This window comes from Coturnix japonica, chromosome 3, assembly GCF_054131305.1.
Source record: "Coturnix japonica strain WE chromosome 3, WE-NBRP24, whole genome shotgun sequence".
Classification (NCBI taxonomy): domain Eukaryota; kingdom Metazoa; phylum Chordata; class Aves; order Galliformes; family Phasianidae; genus Coturnix; species Coturnix japonica.
In genome coordinates this window covers 15,301,669-15,328,531 of record NC_140665.1, presented here as the reverse complement: position 1 = coordinate 15,328,531, position 26,863 = coordinate 15,301,669, and the positions used below count along the sequence as shown (strand labels likewise).

Genomic DNA, 26,863 nt, shown 5'->3' with positions numbered 1-26,863 from the left:
TGTTGGGTGCCTACATGGAATTTCTAAGAATTATTCCATTGTTGCATTCTCACAGCCCCCCCCCCCCAGGAAAAGCAAAACACTATTATCTGAACAGAAACTAACTGTGTGCACTGAATATTGTCAGTAGTATTGAACCCATTTTATCTCCACTATACTTGCAGTGGTCCCATCTCTCCGACAACATTGAAATTACACTGATTACACTGTTAGGTTAAGCAAACTGACCCTGCTTAGCAACTGGGAATCCTTCATCTTGGAAACAGATTTTAGATCGCAGATCTCCTAACTCGTTTGTTTGTTTAATTAATTTTCCTACATTTCCTTACACTTGATCTTTTGTGAGGTCTAAAAAGTAGTCTTCAGTCTGGTTTCTTCCCCTTCTGAGCTTTTTCTTCATTGCTGATTTGGAGTGAGCATGTACAAGCTGTGCTAGCAGACACTGAACTTGAGCTGTGATCTGGGTTCACAAAGCAGGACAGTGACAGCCCTGGACTGCATTTGCCTGCTGAACTTTGCTGGAGTGTCAGACAACTGACCATGAGTCTCCATCATGACAGAAGTGAAATCACTCCCAGAATTCCATAATGATACCAGGACAGCTGCACAAAGACAGTGCCCAGGTCAAGGCAGAAGGGCAGGCAGCTGTTTGTAAAGGCGGTTCATCATGCTGTGTGACCCATCCAGAGAGAAGGCAGACCTGAAGTGTTAGTGCAGTTCCTACCAAAAAAGACGGTGATTGTATCTGTGTGAGATGGTATAGTTACATGTCAGGCTGATGCGAGTCTTTTGCATCTGAAGGGGATGAGGGAAGAAAGTACATGGTTTTTATTTTGCTGGTCATGTTGGTGCTCTTGGCTTCCAACTGACTTCCTACTCTTAATTGAATTTGCCATTATATTTTCAGTCAGGTTAGCTTATTTTCAGAGAATTCTGCTTGGTTAGTTTAAGCTAGCACATTTCACTTGCCAGCTTTTGTTCTTTGTTTCATTTGAGCTGATGGTGATTTCTGTGTTCTCTGATTAAAATCATATGTTCTTAGAAAATTGAAGTTGCTTTTGTTATTGTCATTGTAGAAGTGGAAGCACAGACTATTGAAGAGCTAAAACAACAGAAGTCATTTGTTAAGCTTCAGAAGAAGCACTACAAAGAAATGAAGGACCTTGTAAAGAGGCACCACAAGAAAACCACTGATCTTATCAAAGAGCACACTGCAAAGTATAATGAAATCCAGAATGACTATCTGAGAAGAAGAGCGGTTTTAGAAAAAACAGCAAAAAGAGACAGTAAGAAAAGGTAAATGCAGTTTTCCTTCTTTTATGATAGACAATTAATATGGAGGTGACTCTAAAAGCTCAGAAGAAATCAAACAAGGACGATTTGTAGATAGAATCAAGTCGGAAGATTTGTAGATAAAATGATGTCAGGTTTTTGATATGAAAATCATCAGATAAAAAGCCCTCTCTGATATCCTGCTTCTCTGCCAAAAGTAAGATAAGTTGTTCACAATTTTAAAGCTCTTTTCCCGTAAACAAGATCATACAATATTTATCTTGGGACTTTTCTTAGATCTCTGCTATGAGTAGGTGATTCAGCTGGAAGGGCAACAGCTGCCAGTAGTTAGGTGGTGAATTTAATCACAGATGGTGGCATTGAGCTTCCCCTGCATACTGGTGCAGTTTAGGAACCAAAACATGGTGTGAAAGAACTGAAACCTAACAGGATAATGCATTTTACATTCCTAATCAGATCAGCTCTAGCATGTTTTATCACAGTACCCCATTATCTCCCATCCTGACCTGCTTTAGAAGGAATATCAGTTCGGTACTGCTTGAAATCAGCATCAGTACTGAAACTTCTGCCCCACACTTTATAATGCAGCTTTATGATGTAGGCCTTTTTTGCAGCAAGGAGAGAGTTTTGCAGTCGACACACAATCATCATGCTGAAAATGAGCAACTGATTTTCTCTAGGCAAGCACAGTGTGCTGCCAGGTGGTGGAGCAAGACCCAAATGTTGTTTGTGTTTAGAGCAAGTATTCTGAAGTTTTGGATGGCAAGCATTGTCTCCATGTTAGAACCTTGGAAAAAAAGTTGTGCTACAACAGAAATGATCAGACCAATAGTTAGGTGAAAGAAATACTTGACAATTAGTAGCATTTGTAGTTTAAATGGTGATTGGTCCTGACCACTTGATCTTAATGATTGCTTTGCTTTGCCTGTGCCTGCACTCTCTTTCTGTTCTGCCTCTCTTACTCAGTCTCTCATTGCCTTGTGTCTTTGGGTGTGCCGATATCAATTTATATTATTTGCTTAGGTAATAAAGGGGTGTCATATTTGTGATTATTGGTTTGAAATGTTTGGCTGTAGGGACTCATTAATCTTTCCACAGTTCTTCTCTTATTCACGTGGTAAGGGACTGTGTGTTGCAAAAGATCATTCTTAACTCCTGGCAGAACAAATGCACATGTAGGTAGTGTCTAATACTGTTAAAACTGAATGGCATTCAGATAAGGATACCATCCTAATTTTTTCTTTTTCACAGGCGCATCTTTTTCAGTCTAGCACAATCTATTTTTTTTAAAGTGATCATAAGAAAAAAAGCCCTTTATGTTTTGCATAGAATTGAAATAGCTGCAGTTCTTAAACACAAAGACATTGAATGAGTGTTTAAAAAAATTATTTGGTGCTTTTGGTAGGGACCACTGAAGAAAAATGTGCAAGCATGCTCTGGCTACTGCTGCTGTACTCTAATTGCAAGTGACTGTGATTCAGACCATAACTTGTCCCTAGGAAGGAGCTTACTCATTTAATACCTTAAGGACTGGCTGCCAACTGCATACACAGTGATATTTATTTGCTGTATTTTCCGTCATCAATTTGTGTGACAGGTAGTGGCAGACTAAATAATACCATGTTACTTTTTTTCTCTGGCATATTCTATTCAACTTTTTGCAGAAAGAACAAACTGAATAAATAGAGTGACTCATCTGTCTTTGACTAGAAAGGATTTGGGTTTTTTATTTTGTTATGATCTGACCATAAATCATTCATAATATCAGGCAATAAAGTACTGCAGTCTGCTGCGTGGAGCCATCATAGTGATTTCAGAGATGTGTAGTTTTATGTACAGATACTGAGATATCTGAAGTTTAAAAAATCTGACGTTGAATTTTTAAAGAGCAGGAGCGTGTATTGAAGGCTTTTCAGATTTGCAAGTACATATTCTCTCAAGCAGAAGACTTTTTAATAGAATACTGTCTCCCAGGGAAAAAGGCAGGTTTTACTGTTCTAAATCACAACTTTAGCTGTTTACCTTCAACTGCAAAATACAAAGCACTTCTTCCCATACAAGTATGTTGTCTCTGATCAGTAACAATCAGTGTTTCATGCCTGTGTCCAAAATTGGGCCAAGATTCAGTAAAGCCAATGTCTGTGGGACAGTTGCAGTATCTACTGAACACAAACACAAGTATTATGCTGGTGCAGTTTTGAAGTTTCAGTTTAATAATCATGTCCCTTAAAAGACAGTCTTAGTATTTTAGCCAGCATTTAGAGACTAGCCCCATTTCTTTTTCCCAAAAATACAAGAGAAATATCAGCTTGAAAGCATACAGTGTAATGGCATGATTTGGTAATAAATATTCATCAGTGCTGTTTGGTGGCTCTGTGTGTAAATTATCCCCACCTACCACTCTGATACCACTTAACCTCTTTGCAGAATATTCAAATACAATAACAGTACAAGAAATGCAAATAGGCTGCCTTGCTCTATATCCTCAGACTCGTGGAAGCAGCTTCACATTGTTTCAGTTGAAGTTATACTAATTGACAGCAACTGCTAACTTAACCCTGGAAGAGGAGATAGGCAGCCAGTGCAGCAAGTTCTCTATATTGTAATCTTCGCAAATGTCTGAGCAATAAACTCATTTTTTCTCAGTCAGCCCCCTCTGTTCAAAGTTCAGCTGTTTTGTCCATCTCATGCACGGTTCCTGAGGTTTCCCAGGCAACTGGTTTAACACCTGAGTACAGCAATAAACACAGCAGCCAAACAGAGACACAACATCATCATATTTTTAAGAATGTTTTTCTTGAGTTAATTTACTGCTGGCCTGAAATACTGCTTCTGCTGTTTACTTTTGCCTTGAGCAATTTAGTGTCATCATGTCTCCTTTCACCATTACATCTGTACTTCTTCTGCCTTAAGAAAAAAAAATACCAACAACTTAGTTCTTAGTGCTTGCTTTTTAGCTTTTTCCTTACATTATTTTCTTTGCTCCTGTATGTTGCCTTTCTGAGGCTTATTCCCTGCTGGGATGTTAAGTTTCCTCCTGAAGTCGGGAGTCCACAGAGCACTTTCCTCTGTGTGTGCTATGCATGGTATTTCCTGAAGGGGGGAGAAAATACTAAATAAAGGAATGCTCCTAACCATTTTAAGCTTTTTTTGTAAATGCAGATGTAAAGTTATGCTTTTAAATTTATTGCTAAGCATATGCAAGGAAGACTGTTTTGAAAATACTTAACATTCAACATTTTTGCTGAGGACTGTGAAGCTTTGAAATTCAAGTTAGGTGCCTGGAAGTGGGTAAACAAGTTCTGTGGGCAAATGTTTATATGGGAAATCTTGGCAGTTGTATTTATAGCTCACTTATACTATGCCTGGTTCACCCCACCATGGCGGGTTTGTAATACAAGGTTTAAAAGCAACACAAATCCTATTAGTAACAACACTATTTTCCCCCTAAAAGCTTATATTGGTGGATTTACCACAACTAAAATCATCATCTTGCCATGCATGTGATGCCCAGAAACTTACTGATGAATTATGTGTTAAACATGCTTTAGGTACGGGGCAGAACAGACACAGTGACTTAAAGCCAGTGCGTATGTGTGTCTTTACAGATCTGAAACGGGCAGCCCAGACCATGGTTCATCAACTATTGAACAAGAATTGGCTGCCCTTGACTCTGAAATGACCCAGAAGCTAGTTGAACTGAAAGAAAAGCAACAGCAGCAGCTGCTAAACCTCCGACAGGAGCAGTATTACAGTGAAAAGTACCAGAAGCGAGAGCACATTAAGTTGGTACGTTTGTTGCAGCCTCTGCTTTTCTTTAGCGGTCTCTGGGTTAGTAATGAAACCAGTGTGATATTAGAGTGGAGGGTGGCTTACTCTCTCTTGGAGTCTATTTCAGAACTTGGCTTCCTTGTGATCCACTGCAACTCCAAGGAATTGTGTCACTTTGTCACCGACACCTCTAATGTACTTGGACGGCCTTGGATAAAAAGCAGAAAGGCAGCAGGTTTATTATTACTGCTGTGGAACCGAGTGCTTACCTCTAGTTACATAAGCCTCAGTTTACTGCAGGTTTTGGATGATGTTCCCATTTTGTTCTGCCACTTTTTTTTTTTTTTTTTTTTTTTCCAATGTACAACACTAAAGAAGGCTGAATTAGCTGGAAAATAAATAGAAACACCATAAAATAAATAAATGAAAATAGTTTCAAACATTCTCCAGGGCATAGAATTATGCCTAAGAGTGTTCCTACTGTAGATGAATACTTCAAGGGGATACAGGTCATAATCTGTGTATGGTATCAGTCTGAGCCGGCTTGTGTTTTTACAGCTGGAGTTTGGCTGACAACTATAGCAAGATCATAGCCCTCTCGGCTGCAGTAGAGGAGCCTGGACAGATGGCAGCTAAAGCTGATGAATGTTCTCAGGCAAAAGAGAACATTTTTAAAGAGTGTTGTGAGAGCACAAACTGTTTCTCAGCTCCAGCCAATCCTATCTCACACTTTTTTTAAAATTATACAATGTTTTACCTTGTTGTTGTTGTGTGAAAGGGTTTTTCTGCTCTGTCCTGCCATCCGAAAAGGAGGCGGTAGGAGTGATATGCCTGGCAATTGCTCAGCAAGGCCTTCTCACAAATCCTGTCCTGCGGATCATAGCTTGGAGCTGACGCTCTCAAGTGGTGCTCTGTTTATCATCAGTTGTATGTGACTCTGGTGTTACCCAGCAGGAGCAGCTCCAGTGTTCGTTCATAGATGTGGTTACCTGTGCTGCAGAGAGAGAGTTCCCATTCAAGTAAAAATTGTTGCCTGAATCACAGGGATTTTACTTTTTATTTTTAATAAAAAATAAAATCAACAAAAAAAAAACCAACAACATTCTGAATCCACATCATTGGGCTGATACTGTGAGTTGTTCCTCATTCCAAAATGGGAAATGACAGTTCCCAGAGCCAAGTCCCATTCTATACATAATCCAGCTAGGTAGTATCATGATAAATTCATTTTTAACACAAAATATTCAGATGGTTTTTACCTCAAAAGTCTGCTGGAATTAATATTTGTTCCATATTAAATCTCCCTTGCAGATGAGAGATTCTTTCTGATTTATTTTAGAGCAGAGCCTGTTCTCAGTGTCTTTCTTCTTTTATCGAAGGATTAGATAGACGTGACTATGCATTTTCTGATTCATCTGGTTCATGTGACTTACCACAGATTTTTGAGGAATCTTAGATGCATGTATGCTGTTTACCTGAAAATACGTGTTTCTCTTTCTTGGAATTCTTTTTTTAGCTCATTCAGAAGCTGACAGATGTAGCAGAGGAATGTCAGAACAGCCAGCTAAAGAAACTGAAGGAAACATGTGAAAAGTAAGGTGCTATTCCACTTATAATTGATTACCTCTTTTTATGGTTTTGATTTAGACTCGTTTTGAAACTAATTTTATTTTTTATGCTTTAGAGAAAAGAAAGAATTGAAGAAAAAAATGGACAAGAAGAGGCAGGAGAAGATCACAGAAGCAAAATCTAAGGATAAAAATCAAATGGAAGAGTAAGTGTATTCCTACATTCATATCCTTACATATTTTAGGAGGATGCAGGATTTTTCACAAGTGGAAAAATCAGAGAAAAGTCTCAACACTAAATCGAAGCTGGCTTTTAGTCAGACTGCAATACCTCACCAGAGCAGTGGAGTCTGCCTTACTTCCGCTGATATTAATTCAATTTCCTGGAACTAATCTAATCTGTTGTACCAACACTGAGAGCCTGCATGAGCTACAGAGGTGCTGATGTGTGGTACAGGGACATGCCTTTGAGTGACTTGATGGAGTTATTCACCAAGAAGCTGCTAATCTGAATATTTTTCCACTGCGTATGACTATAAATAGATGTAGCAACTTCAGTTCCTGAAGGCATTGATTTTACCTTAACTAAGTTCTTATCTTAACCATCTTAAAGCTGCTACCTAAGAGAAATAGCAGTAATACAGGGGAGGGTTTGCTCTGCTTTGTGGTCAATTCCCCTCCAGTGCAGTGCTACTGACTCTCCCTCAATGGCAGTTTTTGAAGTGTGCACTTAATTCTGGTGAAATAATTGAGCTCTGAGGGTGTGGTGTCTGTGAACCACCAGACAGTAAAAACTGGAATTACGCAAGTTGGTTATGTTCTTCCCAAGGGCTCAGTATCTAGGTTTGTTTGTCCTAATTCATTTGTTTTGGCAAGCTGCACAAAAAGAAAATGGGACATCTTAATCTTTGCCTGTTTGCTGGGATATTATTTGTTACCAATCTTTATTTCAGTAACTCTGAAGAGGAATTAAAATTTCACAGAATCTTTAAGTTTGGAAAAGACCTCCAGGATCCTCTAGTCCAACCATCCACCTGCCATGAATATTTCCCCATAAAACCATGTCCCTAAATACCCTATCTAAATGTTTCTTGAGCACCTCCAGAGATGGTGACTCAATCACCTACCTGAGCAGCCTGTTCCAGCACCTGACCACTCTTTGCAGAGCAGTAATTTTTCCTAGGCCTTTCCCTGATCCACCAGGTGTGTCACTTGGTTGTAGAAGGAGATTAGTTTGGTCAAGCAGGACCTGCTTTTCATGAACCCATGGTGGCTGCACCTTATCATCTGGTTGTCCCATATGTGCTGTGCACGATCTCACTCAAGATGATCTGTTTCATAACCTTTGCTGGCACTGAGGTCAGGCTGACGGGCCAATCGTTCCCTGGATCCTCCTTCCCACACTTCTTGTAGATAGGAGTCATGCTGGCAAGTTTCCAGTCCTCTGAGACCTTTCTGGTTGATCAAGGACTGTTGATAGATGGTGGAAATTGGCTTGGCAATCACCTCCACCAGCTCCCTCAGTGCTCTCATATGGATCTTATCTGGCCCTAAGAAATTGTGACAGACTGGGTGGAGAAGCAAATCTCTCAATGCTTCCACCTGAATTGTGGATTATTCTGTTCCCCATCCCATACTTCCAGGATAGTGTGTAGAGTCTTAAAAACAGATGTAAAGAAGGCACTGAGAACCACAGCCTTTTCCTTTTCCTCTGCGGTCACGTTCCCTACACTCATACAATGAATAATTTAAGAATCATTATTAAATTTAGAAATATCTTATAAAAATAACAGCAAAATGAGAAAATTTTGGAAAAAAGAATAAAAGGGAGAAATAATATGGTTAGAGCTGATAAAATAGCATGCACTCATAAGAATAATGTGGTCAGTTGTTACAAAAATATCATAGCGGTGAAGTCAATTGCAATAGGAAATTATTTGCTAGCTGAGAGGTTAATGAGACACTAGTGAGAAAGGCTCAGAAACAGACAAGAGAAAATTCGTTTTTGTTTCCCTTTTTGTTTTTTCCTCCTCTTTCCCAAGAACTTTCTTTCTCCAGGCTTTTTAGAGAGCCCTTGGGATGGGTAAGATGGGAGCAATATGGGAAACTTGGCTTTCCTCTGCCAAGTGACGCCATTTGTCCTCACTTTGGCAGTTGGACAGGGAGTAGTGAGACCTTCTGGTGAATCCTGTCTGAGTCACCCGTGCTGGACTATTGCTTCAATAAAGCTTTTCTTAAGAAAATTTGAAGGAAAAAAAAAATACAGAGAGAGGAAATGTTATGTTAATTTTTCATAATAATTTTTTCTAATTCTGCACGTGACCAGTGATTGTGTAACTACCTTGAAGCATCAAATTTTAATGCCATAGATGGCAATTCACTATTAGACAATTAATTTTTAGAGCGCTGTCCTGAATCTCATCAAGTATCCACAAAATGTTGTTATATGTGCGTGTATCCTTTTAAGGGATCTTGTCTTTGACTAAATGTTATCTAATTGCTGTCTAACTTGAGTCACTTCTAAGTAATTCTTTCAAGTTGAGCTGTTTGTAGTTTACAGGGGTAAAGCTGTGGACCGAAGATGAGTCCTTCATCAGCAGTAGCATCTATGCACTGACAGTTTATTTCACTGCTATACAAATACCACAATGTGGCAGTGTGTATCTGTGTGCACTCCCCTAGGCAGACAATTGGGCCTAAACAATGCTGCTATCACCTTGAAGATATGGCACTACCCTATGGGGAAAATAAATTATCGTGAAGGAACAGAGGTGTTGGTGCAGTATCTCATGGGGAAATCAAAGCCCTTCATACAACAGTGCTGTGGCCTGTTACAAAACAAAGCACAGCAAGGAAAAGACAAAATGTTCAGTGGGCAGGACCATACATTCAAAACATTTTGAAGAAAGCTGGGGGCATTAAAATATGTTGATGTGATCTTGTGATCTTGTGATCTATTGTAACTTATTGACTGCTTTTTCCAGAGAGAAGACAGAAATGATTCGATCATATATCCAGGAGGTGGTGCAATACATAAAAAGGGTATGTCAGGCTGTATGTTTATTTTTCATTTTGGGTGCAAAATGTCACCTTTCATGATTTAGGTTCTGTTTTACACTACAAATTCCAAGCTTCTATGTAAGTGCTCCACTAGTACAGATTTTTAACAGATGCAGTGTAGACTTCTATTGAAATTCCACTCAAGGAAAAACTGTAATTTCAGACATAACTTTGTAAGTTTTAGTAGGTAGGGTTAGGAGGTGGTAGTGAGGGCATATTTTAATAAAGTTGTAATTCTTTTTTTGGATCTGGTGTTTATTCATGGAAAATATACTCCGTGGTTTCTTTCAGGTACTGAGAAATGTCTTAACTGTGTGGATTTTTTAATTGGCATTCTTTTTCATGACTGTAAAGAGTGCACACAGAACTTCTAAAGTCAATATACAGTTAATTGTAGAGTATATTTTAAGCTCAAATGCACTTTTGTACGGTTACTGAAATACATAAAGCATTCTGAGAGTACTGTAAATCGAAGTTGCAGAATTTCATTACAGATGTTAGTGTTTCTGTAGCTGTTCATGTTTTACCGTGGGCTGACAGTACAAACAGCAGTGCTTTGAAGTGGGAAGTTGTTATGAAACTTATGCTGCTCTTGAATATTCTCTTAATTTTATCTCAGAGGGAGTTAAACTCAAAAGCTGGCCCATTTTTGCTTACAGAGGCTTTGATTCAGAAAACAACATAAAGAATCGGCAAGTGAAGTATGCTTAATTCCTATTGCGGTTAGGCATACACTTGAGCACTGCATGAGATGAAGCCCAAAATTTGCCAGCATGTTCATTTAGGGCTCTAGGACTTTTCTTCTGGGAGCAGAATTCATCTCAAACATCTCACAGGTTAAAAGCTGAAGCAAAATAATATAAACTATTGCCAGAGAAGGGGTGGGGAGGAGAAGCTATGCAGTGTCTGAGGTGATTATCTGCTGTTTTTTTTACAGCTAGAGGATGCTCAGAGTAAAAGACAGGAGAAACTGATAGAAAAACACAAGGAGATTCGTCAGCAAATACTGGATGAAAAGCCCAAGGTAAAGACTTTTAAACAGTATTTTTTAAACAATCTTCAAGAAATAAAGTATTCTATATAGCATGTAAGTTTATATTTAAACATGTGAAACTCCATACACAGCACTGTGAATATTTTCTTTTAATAATCAGGTTGAAATAAAGGTAACTCAAACAGCAGCCTAGTGAGGAGCACCACCACAAGTCAGATGTCATAACATTGGGTTTATTTTTTAGTACTTGTGATATCAATAAAAAGCTTTTGGTGTAACTGGTGCTTCTGACCAGCAGAGTGTGCCCTTCCCTCTAATGTGCTTTAGCAGTACAAAAACAAAACACAGTTTACATTGACAAGAAAAAGAGATATCTTTTTAGCATACTTGCCTCAGATATTTATGATAATTGGTGCGTTTTTGTGGAAAACACTAAGAGTTTTCATAGTGTTAGTTCCAAATATTCTATATTGCTTGCTGGATTTCCCCTATTTAATTTCGTACAGATGTGGTATCTGCATGCACTCTTCTGAAACACAGTTCCTGATCCAAAATATTGTGGGCTGACTCCTGCTCCTAGTGAAGTTGGTGGTAGTTTTGCCAATGACTTCAGTGGAGAAGGTTTGGAGTCTTCTCTTATACGTGATTTTTCTGCAGGAAGAGTAGGTAACTGTATAACCAGACTGTCACGCAGAGACCTGTTTTCAGCAGAGCTCATATCCCAGTATGGTTCTTCACAGCCCATTGTGTCATCTCTGCTTTCATTATTTCTCCACTTGCTCAAGTACATGTTCTAGGCTTCACTTTAATTTCTTGTCTGTGTCTGCAGTCCTAATGTTTACGTGTTTGTATTACAACTTGGATTTCAGTATCAGGTGTTGTATAAATGGTGTTGTCGTGTCATTTCTGTGAATTACCGAGAGAACAAATTAGACTGAGGTCTGCATAGCTAGAAATTTACAGTAACTTGGAAAAATGACTATGTTTGCATTTCTGATTTCCTACTCTCATTTTAAAAATGATTTTTGTAAGTTGCTTGGAACTTATCGTGTTATGGGTATCTGGGTTTAAAAAACACACAGGATATTGTGGTTTGTATTTGATGTTACAGGATTGTGAGCTTCTCAGGCATGTGAACTAAGGAAAGTGGAATTTAAATGCTGAATGTATATCAAAGAATAATCCCGTAGTACTTCACAAATACTAGTACACAGTTACGTCTCTGTGCATTCTTTTTAATTTGATGCTTTTCAAATTTATTGATTCACTCATAAACAGTAAATCTGTACTGAAGATGCAGGACTTGGGTTGCATTTTGAAAGATTATGGTGGACTGGTAGCATTAAACTCCTCAGCTGTCCATGTGCCAAGCATTAGATCATGGCATAGAGCAGCTCCAGATCCCTTGTCTTCCCCTGCATCTGGCCATCAGTCACAGCACTGCAGCAACCAGCACTCCTCAGTCAGTGCTCTCAGGTTCTCTACTGTAACATGCCTAACAGAGTCTGGCTGCTTTTTTTTCTTTCCTTTCCCATGTACCGAAATGGGCAGACTTTGCTGAATTTATGATGGTATGTGCTATTTGCTGGCACAAGAGGATTTAGGCAAAACATAATTTCTCATTTTTTTATGGTGTTATTTTTTTCTTCATGTTCATATTCCATCTCTGTATTCACCTCATAAGCTTCCCTAGTGACAGAGCATGCAATATAGAATAGATCAAACACATTCTGAGATGAGAACCACCAGTGTATTTTATGCATACAGCAACCTGTCCAGGGACACTTTTAATAGGCTGGGCTTGGGTGCTTCAGTGTCAAAACGCCCATTACAATTTATGCTAGCTGTGTCAAAAGGGTTTTCTGGCAGTATCAACAACCCCTAAACAAAACGTTAAATATGAGGGAAAGAATTTTTAGTATTGTTACAGTAATTCCATTGGAGACAGATTGGCCATCATCAATCACTGTCCTGTGGTTATTTATTACCGACTCAGTTTGTTGTGCTATGACTTTGTGCACAGAGCTCTGTCAAAGCCGGGAAGAACATCGTTTCATTTCAGAAAGTGTTGGCAACAGACTGCCATCCTAGTGAGATAATTTATTTCTTTTTCTTTTTTTAAGCATGAGTTTGCAGCCTCCTTTGTCATGGTGCGTGTAGATCACCAGAGGAAAGCTTGCTTTAGAGTGCCGACTTTTAACACGACAGCTTAAAGAAACTGCCCAAACTTGATGCAAATGAGTTCCCTGCACTGGAGGCAGGCACACTTTATGTTTAATTTTAAAATATCATGCCGTTAGATCAAAGTACCGAACACAGAACTGGTTCTTATTCTGAAACTCTCTTTCCATTATATAAGTAATTTCTATCCAATGTTTAGATCTGAGACTGTTTTTCAACCTTGGTCTTTTGGGCTTTTATGTAAAAGATAGCTTTTTTTTCCCCTTGGAAGAATTGGAGAGTGGAAAATGTTAGGCAAATTGTGGAAATAATTCTTCAAGTTGCGGTCCTGCTGACGTCAGTGTAATATTGACTTTAATGAGCCCTAAATGTCTTACTGTGTCTTTGTAAGTAATTAGAACATCTTTATGAGTATTGTCACCATTTTATTGTTGTCAATATTGAGTAACATTGTCACATCTCTTTTTTCTGTATGTAGAAACAAGGTAACCATTTGCACAACCATGTTTAGAAAAGGAGAAACATCTCTTAAAAAGTCAGGTTAAAAAAAGTCTTGAGTGCCATTGTAGTGAACACAGAGTGGAAGCGAAGTTCAAATGCTCTCATGCTGTCTTTTCCCAATAGCATCATTGCCAAGTAAAGCCATATGTATTTTCTTTTCTCCTTTCTTTTTCTTTTTTTATTTATGTGTACATTATCTACTTGCTACTAAATCATCAGCAACAGCTTGTATTTTTTTCTCCTCTGTTCTAATGTTTTGTCTTTGTTCCTTAGTCATTAATACTACACATTAAGCTTGTCCTGTCTGTATCTTCTTCCCCTTGGGCATCTCTTCTACATGCTATGGAGGTACCATAGAACAGCTTTTTACACCACAGTACTGAATACTGCACATCAGTGTGTGATTTTAGATTCTTCTTTACAGTGTGTCTGCCACCCACTCACCTAATCACAGCAGAATGTGTTGAGGATGGGTGTGCATCTCAGTTTTTGTCCTTGACTACCTGTGCATAACATTAAACACAAATCAGGTGCATTTCCTTCCTCCCACCCTTGCCTCCATTTTTATTGTAATTACAAAAATCAATACACATGAGGCATGACAAGGAATTAATTATTTTTCCCAAGAATTGACTTGAGTTTCAGTAAATAGACCCAAGCCTCCTTTAATTGAAATCAGTGAGACTTTTGTTATTGAGGCTCACGGGCTAGAGTTACACTTGAATACCATCACTAACTTAGACTCTTGTGCTCTTGAAATCAGTCCCAGCTCCCCATTGCATTAACTGGACTCTTTGAGCTCCAGTGAACCATGGCCTTAGAACCAGAGCTGTCAAGGGCAGCGCAGGTCGTGCACTTCCTGGTTTTGTAGCTCAAGTTCGTGTTTCTGCTTGCACTTCTGCACCAGCATAGCCAAGCCTGCCACATGGTGTGGGCTCTTCTAGCAATATGGAAGATGCAGTTCTGGGTAAGGCTTGATCTTTGAAAAAGGGCACAACAGATCTGTAACAGAGCCACAGGCTGTGCAGACTTTATCACATTACATCTCTGTGGTCTTTATACTGAATGAAGATAATGTAGCCTTAAGGTAGAAAATTCCTTTTTCCTCTCAAAAAAACATAGTGAGAACAATTCTTTAAAATTATAAATCAGTTATTGATAAAGGAAAAGGAAGCCCTCTGCTGCATACTAACTCATTTCAAAGAACATGCTTTTATTATTTCACAGCTTGACATGTATAGTTGTGCCCAGAGAGAGCTGACACTTCTATAACCAATCAATAATTAATGTTAGCACTGTTCCTGAAAAATGTATGGCTCCTAAAAATGACACACAGTCATGTTATAGCAAAAATGAAACGATGTTCATTTTTTACAGTAAGCTCCTTCGATTCTAGGGTTTTACTTTCATTCCATCAGGCTGGGAAGGACCTCCAAGGTCTTTAATCTCAGGACTGTCTGCTTTTACAGTCACATATCCTCTAAGCCTGTTTTTTGATTACTTCTGGTCAATGATTCCTTCCTACTGATTATATCTGAAAATCCAGTAAATGATTCCATAGATTTCAAATCAATACTTCTTGATTCCTTAAAATATCTTCACGGAGCTTAAAGCAGGTCGTATGTGTTTTAGGTAAAGCTTTGTGTCCATCTTCATGCGGATAGTGGTGTGAAACAGAGCTGTTGCTGCCAGTCAGGTCAGCAGAATCACCTCTCACTTCTGAAAGTCAAGTACAGCAAATGTATTTCACAGCACTCTTAGATTTGATTTCAGTTAACCTCCGAGCACAGAGCTGCTCTATTAGCTCATCTGGAAGAGAGCCATTCTTAGGAACTTTGATGACTATTCCAGTGTCCTTTTAGCTCACTGCATAATTCACAGTAACGACTCATTGTCCATCAAAATCCCTTTTTTATCCTTCACACCTCTGTAGGAAGCCAAAATGTCTTTTGGTTTAGCTGTGTTTCAATTCAAACCTTTCCAAATGCATTCCAGTTTAACCATAGGCGATCATTCAAGAATTTCAGAGGAGGCATTTGGAGGAAAAGTTTATTTCAGTTTACCAACTTTCATGGGACCTTGCACTGGATTTGCTTTAGGTAAAAGTGATTTCTTCTGTTAATCTTTCAGTTTAAACATCTACAAAGTATAAAAGGAAATTTCTCTTGAATCCTTTTCTGCTAAGCTAAAAAGATTGATGGCAGTAACTGCTGGAAAAAAGTAGAGAAACAGCAACACAGAAGTAGGAGGTTTGAAAATAATTTACTGTTTGTTTAACCGCTCAACTTTGGGTTTTTCTGCTTGTATATTCATCAGAAGGGAGTAATAAAATGCTTTTCTGCCTCATTAAATGGGCAACAACATGGAGAAATGAATGGAATTTACCCTCATTGAACAACAAATATTTAAAAAGACTTTTTAAGTGCAAAGGTTTAGACTGAGATTTCCCAGTCTTCCTATGGCTTGATCTTTAAGGACCTGGCATCTTCCTACTTCCAGAGCAGAGACTGCATTTGCGTTGGAGGATGCATCTTTCATGCAGCATTCACTTGATGATCTTTGCACTTTGCTCAGCACCTCTTATCATCAAGTTCTAAGTGAAAGTCAGTCTAATTATCTGATCAGCTTTGAGCGGTTTACACCTTGATATTTCTTTAGATGTTTTGTTAGTGTGGTTGTGAGGCAGTCCCCAGTTACAGAGTGGGTTGGGTTTTTTGTCAGGAAACAAAGGTTGCATCTTTTTTTTCTCTGTTTCTCCCAGTGGATGAAATGCAGAACTCACTTTCCTTAGGTCTGTAAATTGAGTGGTAAATAATCTTGCTTCACTCGTTAAAATGGAATAGGTTGACCTTTATCTTACACCAATTTGATGCCAATAAAACTTCCTTAAATTCTCAGAAGTGACTAGCTCATAAGTAAGCCTTAGATCAAAACACTTCAGTCCAAATAACAGCATGCTCTAAGGAATATTTTCAAGACCTTACTTCCTTGCTTGTTGATATTTTTTCTTGTTCCACATTTTTAATGATCAGGGTTTTTTTCCAGCAGAATAAATGCTACAGTGTGAGCAATGAATATCAGGTCACAAAAGATGTATCTAACAATTTGAGGTTAGTGAGATTTTCCTGGATAACATGCTGATAGGTGAGCACTGTAATATTTTTTTTATTATTATTATTTCTAAGAAAAATTAATTCGGAGTTCAACTACCATATGTGGGCTGAATATATAGAAAAAATATATGTATTAAATGGCACAAATTTGGGACTTCTTCCTGAATGGAAAAAAACTCACTGATTTTCTTTTGTTTAATTGGCGTAAGTAAATGAGTTCTTTATGCATCTCAGCTGAGCACATGGCTCATCTCTCAGATCACAGTGGTTATCTACTCAATTAGCCTTCCTGGCAGACCTCAGAAAGCCAGAAGCAGATTGCCATTTCCCCCCAGTGTCCAACTTCGCATGGTACAGCCCAACACAGGGAGAGGCCCCACCTCTCAGCATCTCAGAAGCAATGCCCCCTAGATTCCATCCTTTCATCAGCAAAAAGTACAGGAGCAATCAAGTCTGGTTTGGGGAGAGCACAGAGGTGCATATTTGACAGACCTATTTGAGTTTGCAGAGAGGCATCCAGCTTTGCTTTTACTGATGACCGCAGCAGCACAGGCAGCGTATCGCAGCTATGCTTTTTTACTAGGGAAAGATGCAAGACTTTACCATCTTTGTAGCTTGTGTAGCATCATGGAATTGATAGATGGGAAGACAGATCAGCCCAACAGGAGAGGAATAATAAGCAATGAATGTGCTATTATTTACCATTAAGCAGATAAAAAGATGTCCCGTCCTCCCGTCTCCCTCTTCATAACGGACTACTGCAGTGAACATCCATCAAAGTGACAGAACAGACCGTGTTTACTCGCCATTAGGGATGCAGTTTCAGAATACCATCACCATTTGCAAACAAAATCACTTGTTAAAGAAAATGACTTTGTATTTTTACAGTAGCTGATTTTACTATAATGCATTTGATCATCCTAAATGCTTAATTTGTGTTAGAAAGCTACTCAGTTAAGGGGAGGGGGGAGGAATTCACAAATTGCCATGCATAGGGTCAGCTGAGCTATGTAATAAAAATTGAAAAGTAAAAGTTATATTTTCTCCTTTGGCAGGAGTAATTGCTGAAGTAGACCTTACTTCTGATGTTAGGATTAATTAATGGTTAATTCTTCTTAGCACAAGTGCATTTTCTATGCAGCAATGAGCACAGTGTGTTTTACCATAGGCAAAGATGTGATAAGATGTGAAAAATGAATGTATGGCTTCTTCCTGCAAGATCACGTTCAGGATGATAAAATCCTAGACAGAGCACCTTGTCTCTGCATCGTACTGCAGGTAACTTAGGACAAGTAAATACCAACCTGGAATGAGCAGTACAGTATTAAAAGGCCCTATATCTGTTCTCTGTAGTCTTTTAAACCATTTCGGTCTGCAACATCCAGACCCATTCTCTGCTCTACAATAGAATGAATGAGTGCCAGCTGCTACTCGGTAACCTGTGTCCCTGTGACCTGCTCCTTTGCTCATTTCTGTTCAATATTTATTGCTTTCTGGAGCTGAAATTTTCTAGAAAATGGATGGGTGGCTTCAAAGTAGCAATTGCCTGTGAGAAAAACTACCCTGGTGTTAATGTTATCTGTGAAAGAGAAACAGAGGCCAAACATTTTGTGTCAGAATCTGTAGCTTAAGTTGTGCAATACTTAAACCTGCTAAGAGAAGTCACTGCTAGAAAATCAGTTGTGAAAAACAGCAAGTGTTTTCCATGGTAAACCTTAGAGAACAATGTAACCACAGCATGCTGTTGACTCCCCTTCTCCTTTTCTTATGTTATTCCACTGTGCCATGTAATAGGTATTCTAAATATATGCATTGTATGTATGCGTATATATGTTATATTTGAATGTGTGATGGCACACACAATTCAAATGTAGTGCTTCATATGGCATCTTATACACCTCCACATCGCTCTCTGTCAAGGTGAGAGTGAACAACAAATACTATGAAGGCAGAGACCCGTGCTCTTATACAGCTGCATTCATCACTGAGCAACAACGGCAACATATTTGTTAATTATCAGATTTTCTGTGCTTGACAAATGATAAGAGATTGAGTCTGACAGAGCTAATGGAAAAATGTTAGAAGAAATATTAGTGCTTACTGTGTAAACTCATTAGAGGGATGTTTTAAAATGCATGAAGTGAGGGAAAAATATGTTCCTTAATGAACAAAGAGATGAAATCACTGGTCCTGCAAAGATGGTTTTATATGCGTAGCTTTGCATATGAAAATGGCTTTTTAAGGCATTGATTCTATCCCTGTGCAGAATCAGCCTGCATAACAGAGCCAGTAATGTTAGAGCTGCTGTGTATCTGCCCATGAGGTAGCAGTGCGCATTGCAGTACACATTAAAGATACAGGTTGCTGTTATTAGTACAGTCAGGAGAAGATGGGTGCTGAATTTATCTTACAGTGCAATTTCAGGATGATAAATGTTTTAGTAGAAACTGTAACTTAAATTTCAAATGCAAAGCGAGACCTTAAATGAAATGCATTGACTAACAAGTATGTTGAGAATTATAAAGAAAATCACAGGAGTTTTGCTGCTGTTTTTAGAAACTGTAAAAAATAACTGCACCAAGGACAGGTTGTTGCTTTGAGATGCATTTATTTCCCCACCAGTCTTGACAGTACTGAATCTAGTGGGGGAAGAAAACTCCCTGTACATCATCCGTAATGGAGAGAAAGTGCACTCCCAGCATCTCAGCTGTGTCAGTGTGCGCATCGTGGGTATAGCTCTCCGGGGTCTGGCAGCCTTCCTTAGTCAGCAGCAGAATAGTGGCGAAGGGATGCAAGCAAGCTGCTCCTGGCTTGCTTGCTCTTGGAAGATTAGTTTTCATTAAATTTCTCCTATGACTCATTTCTAACAAATCAGCATTTTCTGGCAGAAGTACATTACGTTAGCTGTGGATCCTAGCATATAGGTTTAACTGTGGTGACTCAGTACATTTCCTTTTATTCAGCCATTTGATGGTAGAAAGAACTTCTTGCCAAGCTATAGCAGAGTGTGACTAAGCACATAAACTGCAGCTAAGAATCTCTTTTAGCAAGTCCTAGTGATTTGTAGGCTTTGTGTGGAATAAGTGGTTGTGTCGAGGAAGGCAAACACTAATCCAGAGATGGTGAGATATGGAGCCTGGCTAAAGGATGCTCAGTGCTTTTAAGCCCTTGTAACTCTGACCTTTCTGAGGATCCAGACATTGTTTGTAGGAAAATTATCATGAGAATGGTGAAAGTTGGTAGTTTTTAGTTCTTCCATCACCTGTCCCCACAAAATTGTTTCAGAGTTTAGATGATCATCTAATGGAAAGAATTCCTTTTCAAACCTACCAAATATGGGACAGCAAGTTGCAGTCCTGGTTAATTTCTTTTTCCTCTTTCCTCTTGTACTTTCCACATTCCTCAGTTTTAAAAACTACCCCACTGTCCTGCACTGACCTTCCTTTCACAATATATTGTTTCTTCTTATACTCTCTACTTGAATGTCCTTTACTTATACTTTGTTTCTTAAACTCTTTTCTTCCTCTCCCTCTTTGCCATCACTTGCTGCTATTAAATTTCAAGGAGCATCTACAGGAACTCATAGGAATAGTGTTTCTTTCAGATTACAAGACTAATTAGAAGAAACCTGAAGGGAATAGAGCTGACATGCTCTGCGTGTCTGTGAACTTGACTGTGTACCTGGGATACATTCCAAAGTCATCCATCAGGTGGAAGATGACATGCAGAAGCTTCAAAGGTGTATGAAAAAGTAATTCATAATTACACATAAGCACTCAAAAACTGGGTGATGCAATAGGAAGAGTAATATTTAAAGCGAAGTAAATGGAAAAAAAATGAAACTGAAACCAGAAGACAATAGAAAACAAAGATGAAAATGGGTCTATAGAATTCAGGTTCAAAATTGAGAGTGGTTGAAGACTTAAGAGAGAGAAAATAAGAAATACAAATGGAAAAATCTGTACTGGGGAATGGAGTTTAGGTTCTTGGTTCCTTTCCCATTTTTACAATTTTTGTTTTTTATCCAGTCCAACACAGCAAAAATGCAATGAAATTGCATCTAGCAAAGTGACAGTCTTGACTTCTGTGCTCAGTAGACTGTGAGCAGTAAGCACAGCGAGTTTTATTCTGATGAATCTTGAGTTCAGTTGTATGGGAAATTGGTAATCACAGCCTGAACCTCTGATTAATCAGCTGATGCAAGTGTTGGGTCAGCTGTGGGAGCACAGGTGAGAGTAATTTAGCTGTGCTCCTGGAAGGGGTGGAGCTTGACTCCACCTCCTCTAGACCTCATTTAAGGGCTGACCACCACTAAGGCAGCATCTCTCGGAGATTGCTCCCTGGTGGAGATCGCCTCAGCATTTCCCAGTGAAGGCATCCATATCAATGAGTTTTTCCTCATAAATAACCTTTTGAATATCTGTTACCATCTTTGTTACCATCCTTGTATTATTCCACCTTACATCAGTAATGTCAAGTTTATGCAACAGCATGCAGCCCATATTCTGCTGCAAAGTACAGCTCTTGCTTGTGTTCTGATTGACAGTGCTCCACTGGTACACTTATAATCACATGGGGAGGAAATGGACATTTATAATTTTGCTGTGGAGACTGAGGCCAGGGCAGATGGTGGATTAGGTATGGATTGCTTAGACCTTGCGATTGCTGTCCTTGGTGTGGAGATTAATGGCAGGTTTCTAATAAGGAGAGGGGCCACTAGACCCCGCAGCAAGTGAACTAGGTAGATGGGCAGGGAGCTGGACAGTGCTGCACTCAGTTCTCTAGTGATGTCAAGCTAATTGCCAATAATTTGTTGGTTGCTCTGAATTCTTCATTGTGTTGAGTCTGCTTTGTTACGTTCTGCAGGCATTGTTGGACATTTTAACTGCTGGACCAAATGCAAAGGATGCCATTAGTTAACTACAGATGTGTTCCTAGAGGGAGGGTCTAAAGGGCAGGTACCTTCTGTCTGTCTTGTAGCCCAGCATTGTAATTACTGAGACTTGGAAGTGGACTGTTTGTTAAATAGTGTATTCCTTCCTCCAGAATGTAATCCCAGTGCATTCAGAGTTGGAATTTGCAAAACAGTGTCATGTGGGGTGGAGGGAAGTAATCTGCTTACATCGGAACTTATGTCATTTCCTTCACTGTCTGTCTTTGTCACCATTTGTAAAGGAATGGCATTAGCTCCAGAGATGGAGATGCCTCTTCCCAGTTGCTTTGTAGCACAGCAATTTGGCCTTTTTCCAGGTGCACAGAAGGAAGCTGTGCCTTTTTAAGCAGAGCACGAGCTGAGCATCACAAACATAGGAGTACTGATAAAAAGCTCATAGCATCAATATCTTTCTTGTCCTTGCATTATCTCACATACCATCTCCTTTGCTGTGATTTTGTTTGAAAAACCCGAACAGAAAGTTTTCAAGTTAAAGACTGAATTTCACTGAATTCAACCCTGAAGGTTTTGGGGTTTGTTTGTTTGTTTGTTTAATGTAATATCACCTGCTTAGTGTGCTGGTGGCCTTCTAGAAAGACAGTAAATGAAAGCTACAGAGAAAGAATTTTATTCACCTAGCAGGAGCATTCATTGGCAGCAAATACAGCCAAATGACATGAGGAAAGGGACCTTGGGAATATGTTGGTGGGGGTTAAAAGTATGAAGCCACATTGATGTGGTTTGATATGCCCAGGAGAAGACAAACCACAGCACTAAACATTCATGTATGCTTTGCATAGCTTAGGAAGGAGCTTGTGCTTGAGCATGTCCAGGATAGCGAGTGATTAGCAGATCTGTGGAAAACTCAAGACTAACCTTCTAGCTCTAATGCATAAATTAGAAAACATATATAACCTTTATCTCTGTTTATCCATGTAAAACTTCTCTACTGCTCCTGAATTGTTAGGGATTTGTTAGGTTAAGCACACCTGAGATTAGATAATAAGAAGCACATAAACACAAATTAGATAAGAAATATAGGAAAATGTCATGAAAAGGGTGTTTCATTGTAAACGAGCTTCTAGCTAAATCCTCTTTTCGGCGGTCTGTGTAAATAGCAATGACTGTTCTCTTCAAGGAGAGAGTCATGGCAGTGCTTATACACTTGGAAGTACTTGTTTCTGAATACTCTCACGGGGAAAGAGTTGAAACATTTATTTTCTCGCTCTAAAGGTTGACATATTGCAAACCAGGGAGATGGACTGGCAGGGGAAGTGAGAAGCAAAGCATCAAAATGTCACTGTACATTTGTTATGTATGTGGCTTCCCAATTAATGCATAGGCTAGTCCATTATGGGATAAATCGCTACCTCTAGAGCTACATAAACCACTTAACACCTGTCTCTTAGTCAAATCTTCACTCTTGTTTTTTGTGAATGCCTATTATGATAGATTGAAAACAAACATTCTTTTTCTTTCTATCTCTTTATTTTTCTAATTGAAAATTATCATTTGGTTTTGTGTTTACTTATCTGGCATAGCTGCCTCTTGGGGTGATCGAGGTGTTGTGGCCTCCTGCCTTGCTTGCATAGTTACTGACTGTGCAGTGGCCACATGCGACTGTCCTCTCTGTGGTGATTTACTGACAGTTTTCCTGATGATAAAGGGTATTGTTGCACAGCTTCCACTAGAAGCAGTATTCACCATTAAGTTTTATGGGGGTTTTTCGGGTCAAAATTTCTGTTTCTCCTTCAGATATCTGAGCAAAGTTATTGTTTGATGCATAAACCCATAAGAACATGAAATATTAATAATAGTGTAAAATTATAAGTGTGTTATATAATGTGAGTAGCAACAACGTAGCCTTCTGTTTTATATGAAGAGCTGACTTCAGAGCATTATTTAATCCCACCTCTGTTTTCTTTCTATGTTTATGTTTCCCTGAGGAAGTTTCTTGGTTAGGATCATCTGTGCAGCTCTGTACAATGTACTGTTATCATGCAATATAAACCATAAATTCTGTTCTTTAGTACTCTGATTTCCCCTCTTGTGAGTTTCCGATCAATAGCCATAGGAGTCTCCTACTTCTTCCTCAGTATCTTTCAATTAGCCCTCTCAATCCTATTTGCAGCTATTAATGCTCTTCCTGTTTTAGCTCGTCACTCACACTCCAGTCCTTCATACATAAAGCTTAATGTAATTTTTGTAAGAGCACATGTAGAGACTGCAGTCGTGGTGTTGGTTACCACAATGTGGCTCCTGAGGCTCTGCCTGCCAGGGGAGCCTTCCCACCACAGAGACTACATCACTTCTGTCAGCTCCCTTTACAGCTTAGGAGGAATGGAAGCAATATCCAGCAGCAGTTACATAGTGTATGTTTCTTGCTCATTTCACATAATAGCTTTTAAAAACGTTTCAATTACTTAGCAGCTACCATTTTTGTTACGGGCAATTTTAATACACAGTTAGATACGGGCGTTTGAGGCATTCTTTGTGTCATGAACATGGTAATTTGTAAAGAAACAGAACTTATAACTTATTTTTAACTCTCTTATTCTCATCCATCAGTGAAAAATTAGGTTTCAGCTCCTCAGGGGTTACATTTGGGGTTTATTTCTGTAGAGCTATGAGCAACTGTAGCATTAATCATAGAATCCTCGTAGAATCACAGTTCAGCTTGGATTGGAAGGGATCCACCCAGTCCCATCCCCAGCCATGGGCAGGGCTGCCCCCACCAGCTCAGGCTGCCCAGGGCATGTCCAGCCTGGGCTGGAGCACCTCCAGGGATGGGGCACCCACAGCGCTCTGGGCAGCCTTAATCCACAGAATTGTTGCATATTAATATTGTAAGTCAGGTTTTGGCATGAATGCCAAGTAACCCTTTTGGGAGGCTGTTGAGTGAACACACTGAGCAGGAAAGAGTGATTCCCTTTGTCCTTGTTTTACCTCTCCATAGACATTTATTTTCCTCTACATTTTCTTCAATGATTTCCTTTCCCTGGCTTGCACTTTCTCAGGACACTGTTAGAGGCATTGGATTGTCACAGTGCAACAGATGCTGTTTGTATACCTCTGACATATTCACAGGGCACAAATCAGCTTAAGCTTTCCCTTGGTATCAGGCCATGAGATAAAGTAGATTCTCTGCTGCCAGAAGTCAGGCTTTCCCTGTTTCTACCTTTTACTTGTTCTTCCGCAGTTCATAGTCTCTCATTGCCAAACTCTCCTGCAGCTTAAGGTGATGTATAGTTGAATAGTCTTTCTCTGTTGTTGCAAGAGAAAGGTGATTTGCTTTAACCTCTGCCACCATGTAGCAACATAGGAATTTGTTTTCAGGCTGTTCTGGACTATTGTGGACAGTCCTTCTTGCCATCCAGGAGACAGCTGTACAGTCAATATTAGTTTCTCTGATAACTGTAGTAAGAACCACAGAAAAACATTTTCTCCAGGTTTTGCTATTTTTACATAGAATAATGTTGGGGGGTTCTTTTTGTTTGGTTTTGTTTTGTTTGGAAATGGATGTTACGGATGTTTTACTATAAATTCCTGATTCAAAGCAATAACTTTCAAGCTGCTATCTTATCTTAATTTACAGTATGCGAGATATTACTGAACTTACATGTTTATTGTTTTAGGCTACAGTACTTTAAAAACATTCAACACATCAAGTCAAGGTTGTTGTTATTTCTTTTCTTATAGGATATTTGGGCTTATTTAGAATGATAACTTGATTTCTTAACATGTATATTTGAGAGTACAGTGTATATCTCACCATGTAAATGACTATAGGAGCAGCAGATTAAAATAGCTCTTCATTTTCCTAGCATTGCATGCAGGCTCTTTGGAATTAAAAAATAGATAAAGGTAAAATTATAAACACAAATGATATTTTTAAGTACTTCAGTGAGTAATGCCCTTTTGAAAATGTTACCTGTAATGGCATCCAGATGCCTACTTGCAGTGTTATCACATACATCTTACTGGATGTTTTGAATGTTCACTCTTTTTATTGCTAGAAGATGATCTGGTGCTGTAAGCAGCAGACAACCATGGGTTGCAATCATTGCATTCTGCATTTCCAAGAGATGGATTAATTTTATTTAGTGGCTGAAATTGTTTCATCCTATTTTTACTTCTTCTTTTTTATTATTTTTTTTTGCAATCCCATTTACCATGTAATTAATAGACACTGTTGGTGTTTTTGAGGAAAACTATTGTTGCTTTGCTTGGTATTCTGTACCAGTGATTCTTTTAGCATCCTCTCTTGAAAATAATTGCCATTGTATCATTACGGCTGGATTACATTTCAGCATAAAGGACGTATTTCACTTCCTTGTGTTTTTTTGGATCTTATTCACTATAGATACACAGATGTGGAGTGCATTTATTAAAATGTAATGCTGCTGCTAACTAGCAATACAAAATGGTGCTGTTACCCAGGGAATATTTTGTTCCTTCCACTTCTTTCTGTTTTCATGGATTTGTGCAAATAAGTTGAAACATCTTGAGAATGGACCAAAAGGGATGCTTTATTTTTTTCTGCCCATTTTAGGCTTTCATCTTTGCATATTTCTGTGTTGATTTAAAAGAGTTAAGCTAGATTACAAGTCTCATAAATTCATTTGGGAATTAAAGGGGACGTGATAAAGAGATGCAAAACTGGAGGTGGCAGGCACTTGTCTCTTCTAAATCAGTGTAGGTATCTGCAGGAAAACCATCTACATGTTCAAGTCCTTTACGAAGCAAGCTGTACTAGGAAGCAATTCACCAAACTAAACATTTTATATACTTGCTCTCCATGCAGATTAACACATAACTCCTTGGGATTCCAGTAGAATCTGTGATACATATTTTGACTGAAAATGGTATTAAATGTGTGGCTTTTAAATATTATCAGCAGATCCAGATCAAACCTCTCTAATTAAGGAGGCAGGCATTGCGTTTATGAAGCAAAAGAAAAATTGAGATTATCTTTTCTGACGGATATGAAACTTCCTTTATGTATGAGAAGAACAAATACGGGGTGTCCTCAGTATTTCTGCACCTGATTTTGGTCTGCAAAAAAATCTTTTTAGAACATTTCTGGGGTTTGGAGTATCTGTTAACAAAGATGCTTTTACTACTAGTAGTAGTACTGCTGTACTTTTGAACTTCTCTATAAACCTCACTAAGCCTTGTACAGAGATTCTCTCGTCCCAGCTGTCCTCTTTCTAAATGACTGCCTACTCCCACCCACAGACTGTGAATGAAACACAATGTGTGTCCTCTGGAAATTTCCTTTCTTTCCAAATTGATAGATAGCAAGCAAATGAAACAGCATCTTTGCTCAAGCAGCCTAAGGTTTTAGTCCTATGTAAGAGAGGAGAGAAGGCAAATATTTTAAAAATATTAGGTTTTTTAAAAAGTACTCTTCAGCATTTAGAAAAATGGAGTCGAGAATAAAAGGGAC

General features: G+C 38.8%; 1 protein-coding gene across 7 annotated transcripts in view; it reads left to right on the top strand.

Moving 5' to 3' along the window:
- PLCB1 (phospholipase C beta 1) overlaps window positions 1–26,863 on the top strand; it is a 346,674-nt gene that overhangs the window by 275,412 nt on the left and 44,399 nt on the right. For 6 of the 7 annotated variants that reach the window (XM_085541097.1, XM_015857085.3, XM_085541098.1 and 3 more), the window contains exons 26-31: window positions 1,077–1,296; window positions 4,902–5,082; window positions 6,581–6,657; window positions 6,749–6,838; window positions 9,617–9,674; window positions 10,630–10,716. In XM_085541097.1, coding sequence (XP_085397223.1) covers window positions 1,077–1,296; window positions 4,902–5,082; window positions 6,581–6,657; window positions 6,749–6,838; window positions 9,617–9,674; window positions 10,630–10,716 — 713 coding nt within the window. Of the gene's footprint in view, window positions 1–1,076; window positions 1,297–4,901; window positions 5,083–6,580; window positions 6,658–6,748; window positions 6,839–9,616; window positions 9,675–10,629; window positions 10,717–11,192; window positions 11,308–26,863 lie in introns of all 7 variants that reach the window. The other variant, XR_014943800.1, reaches the window with a different exon arrangement.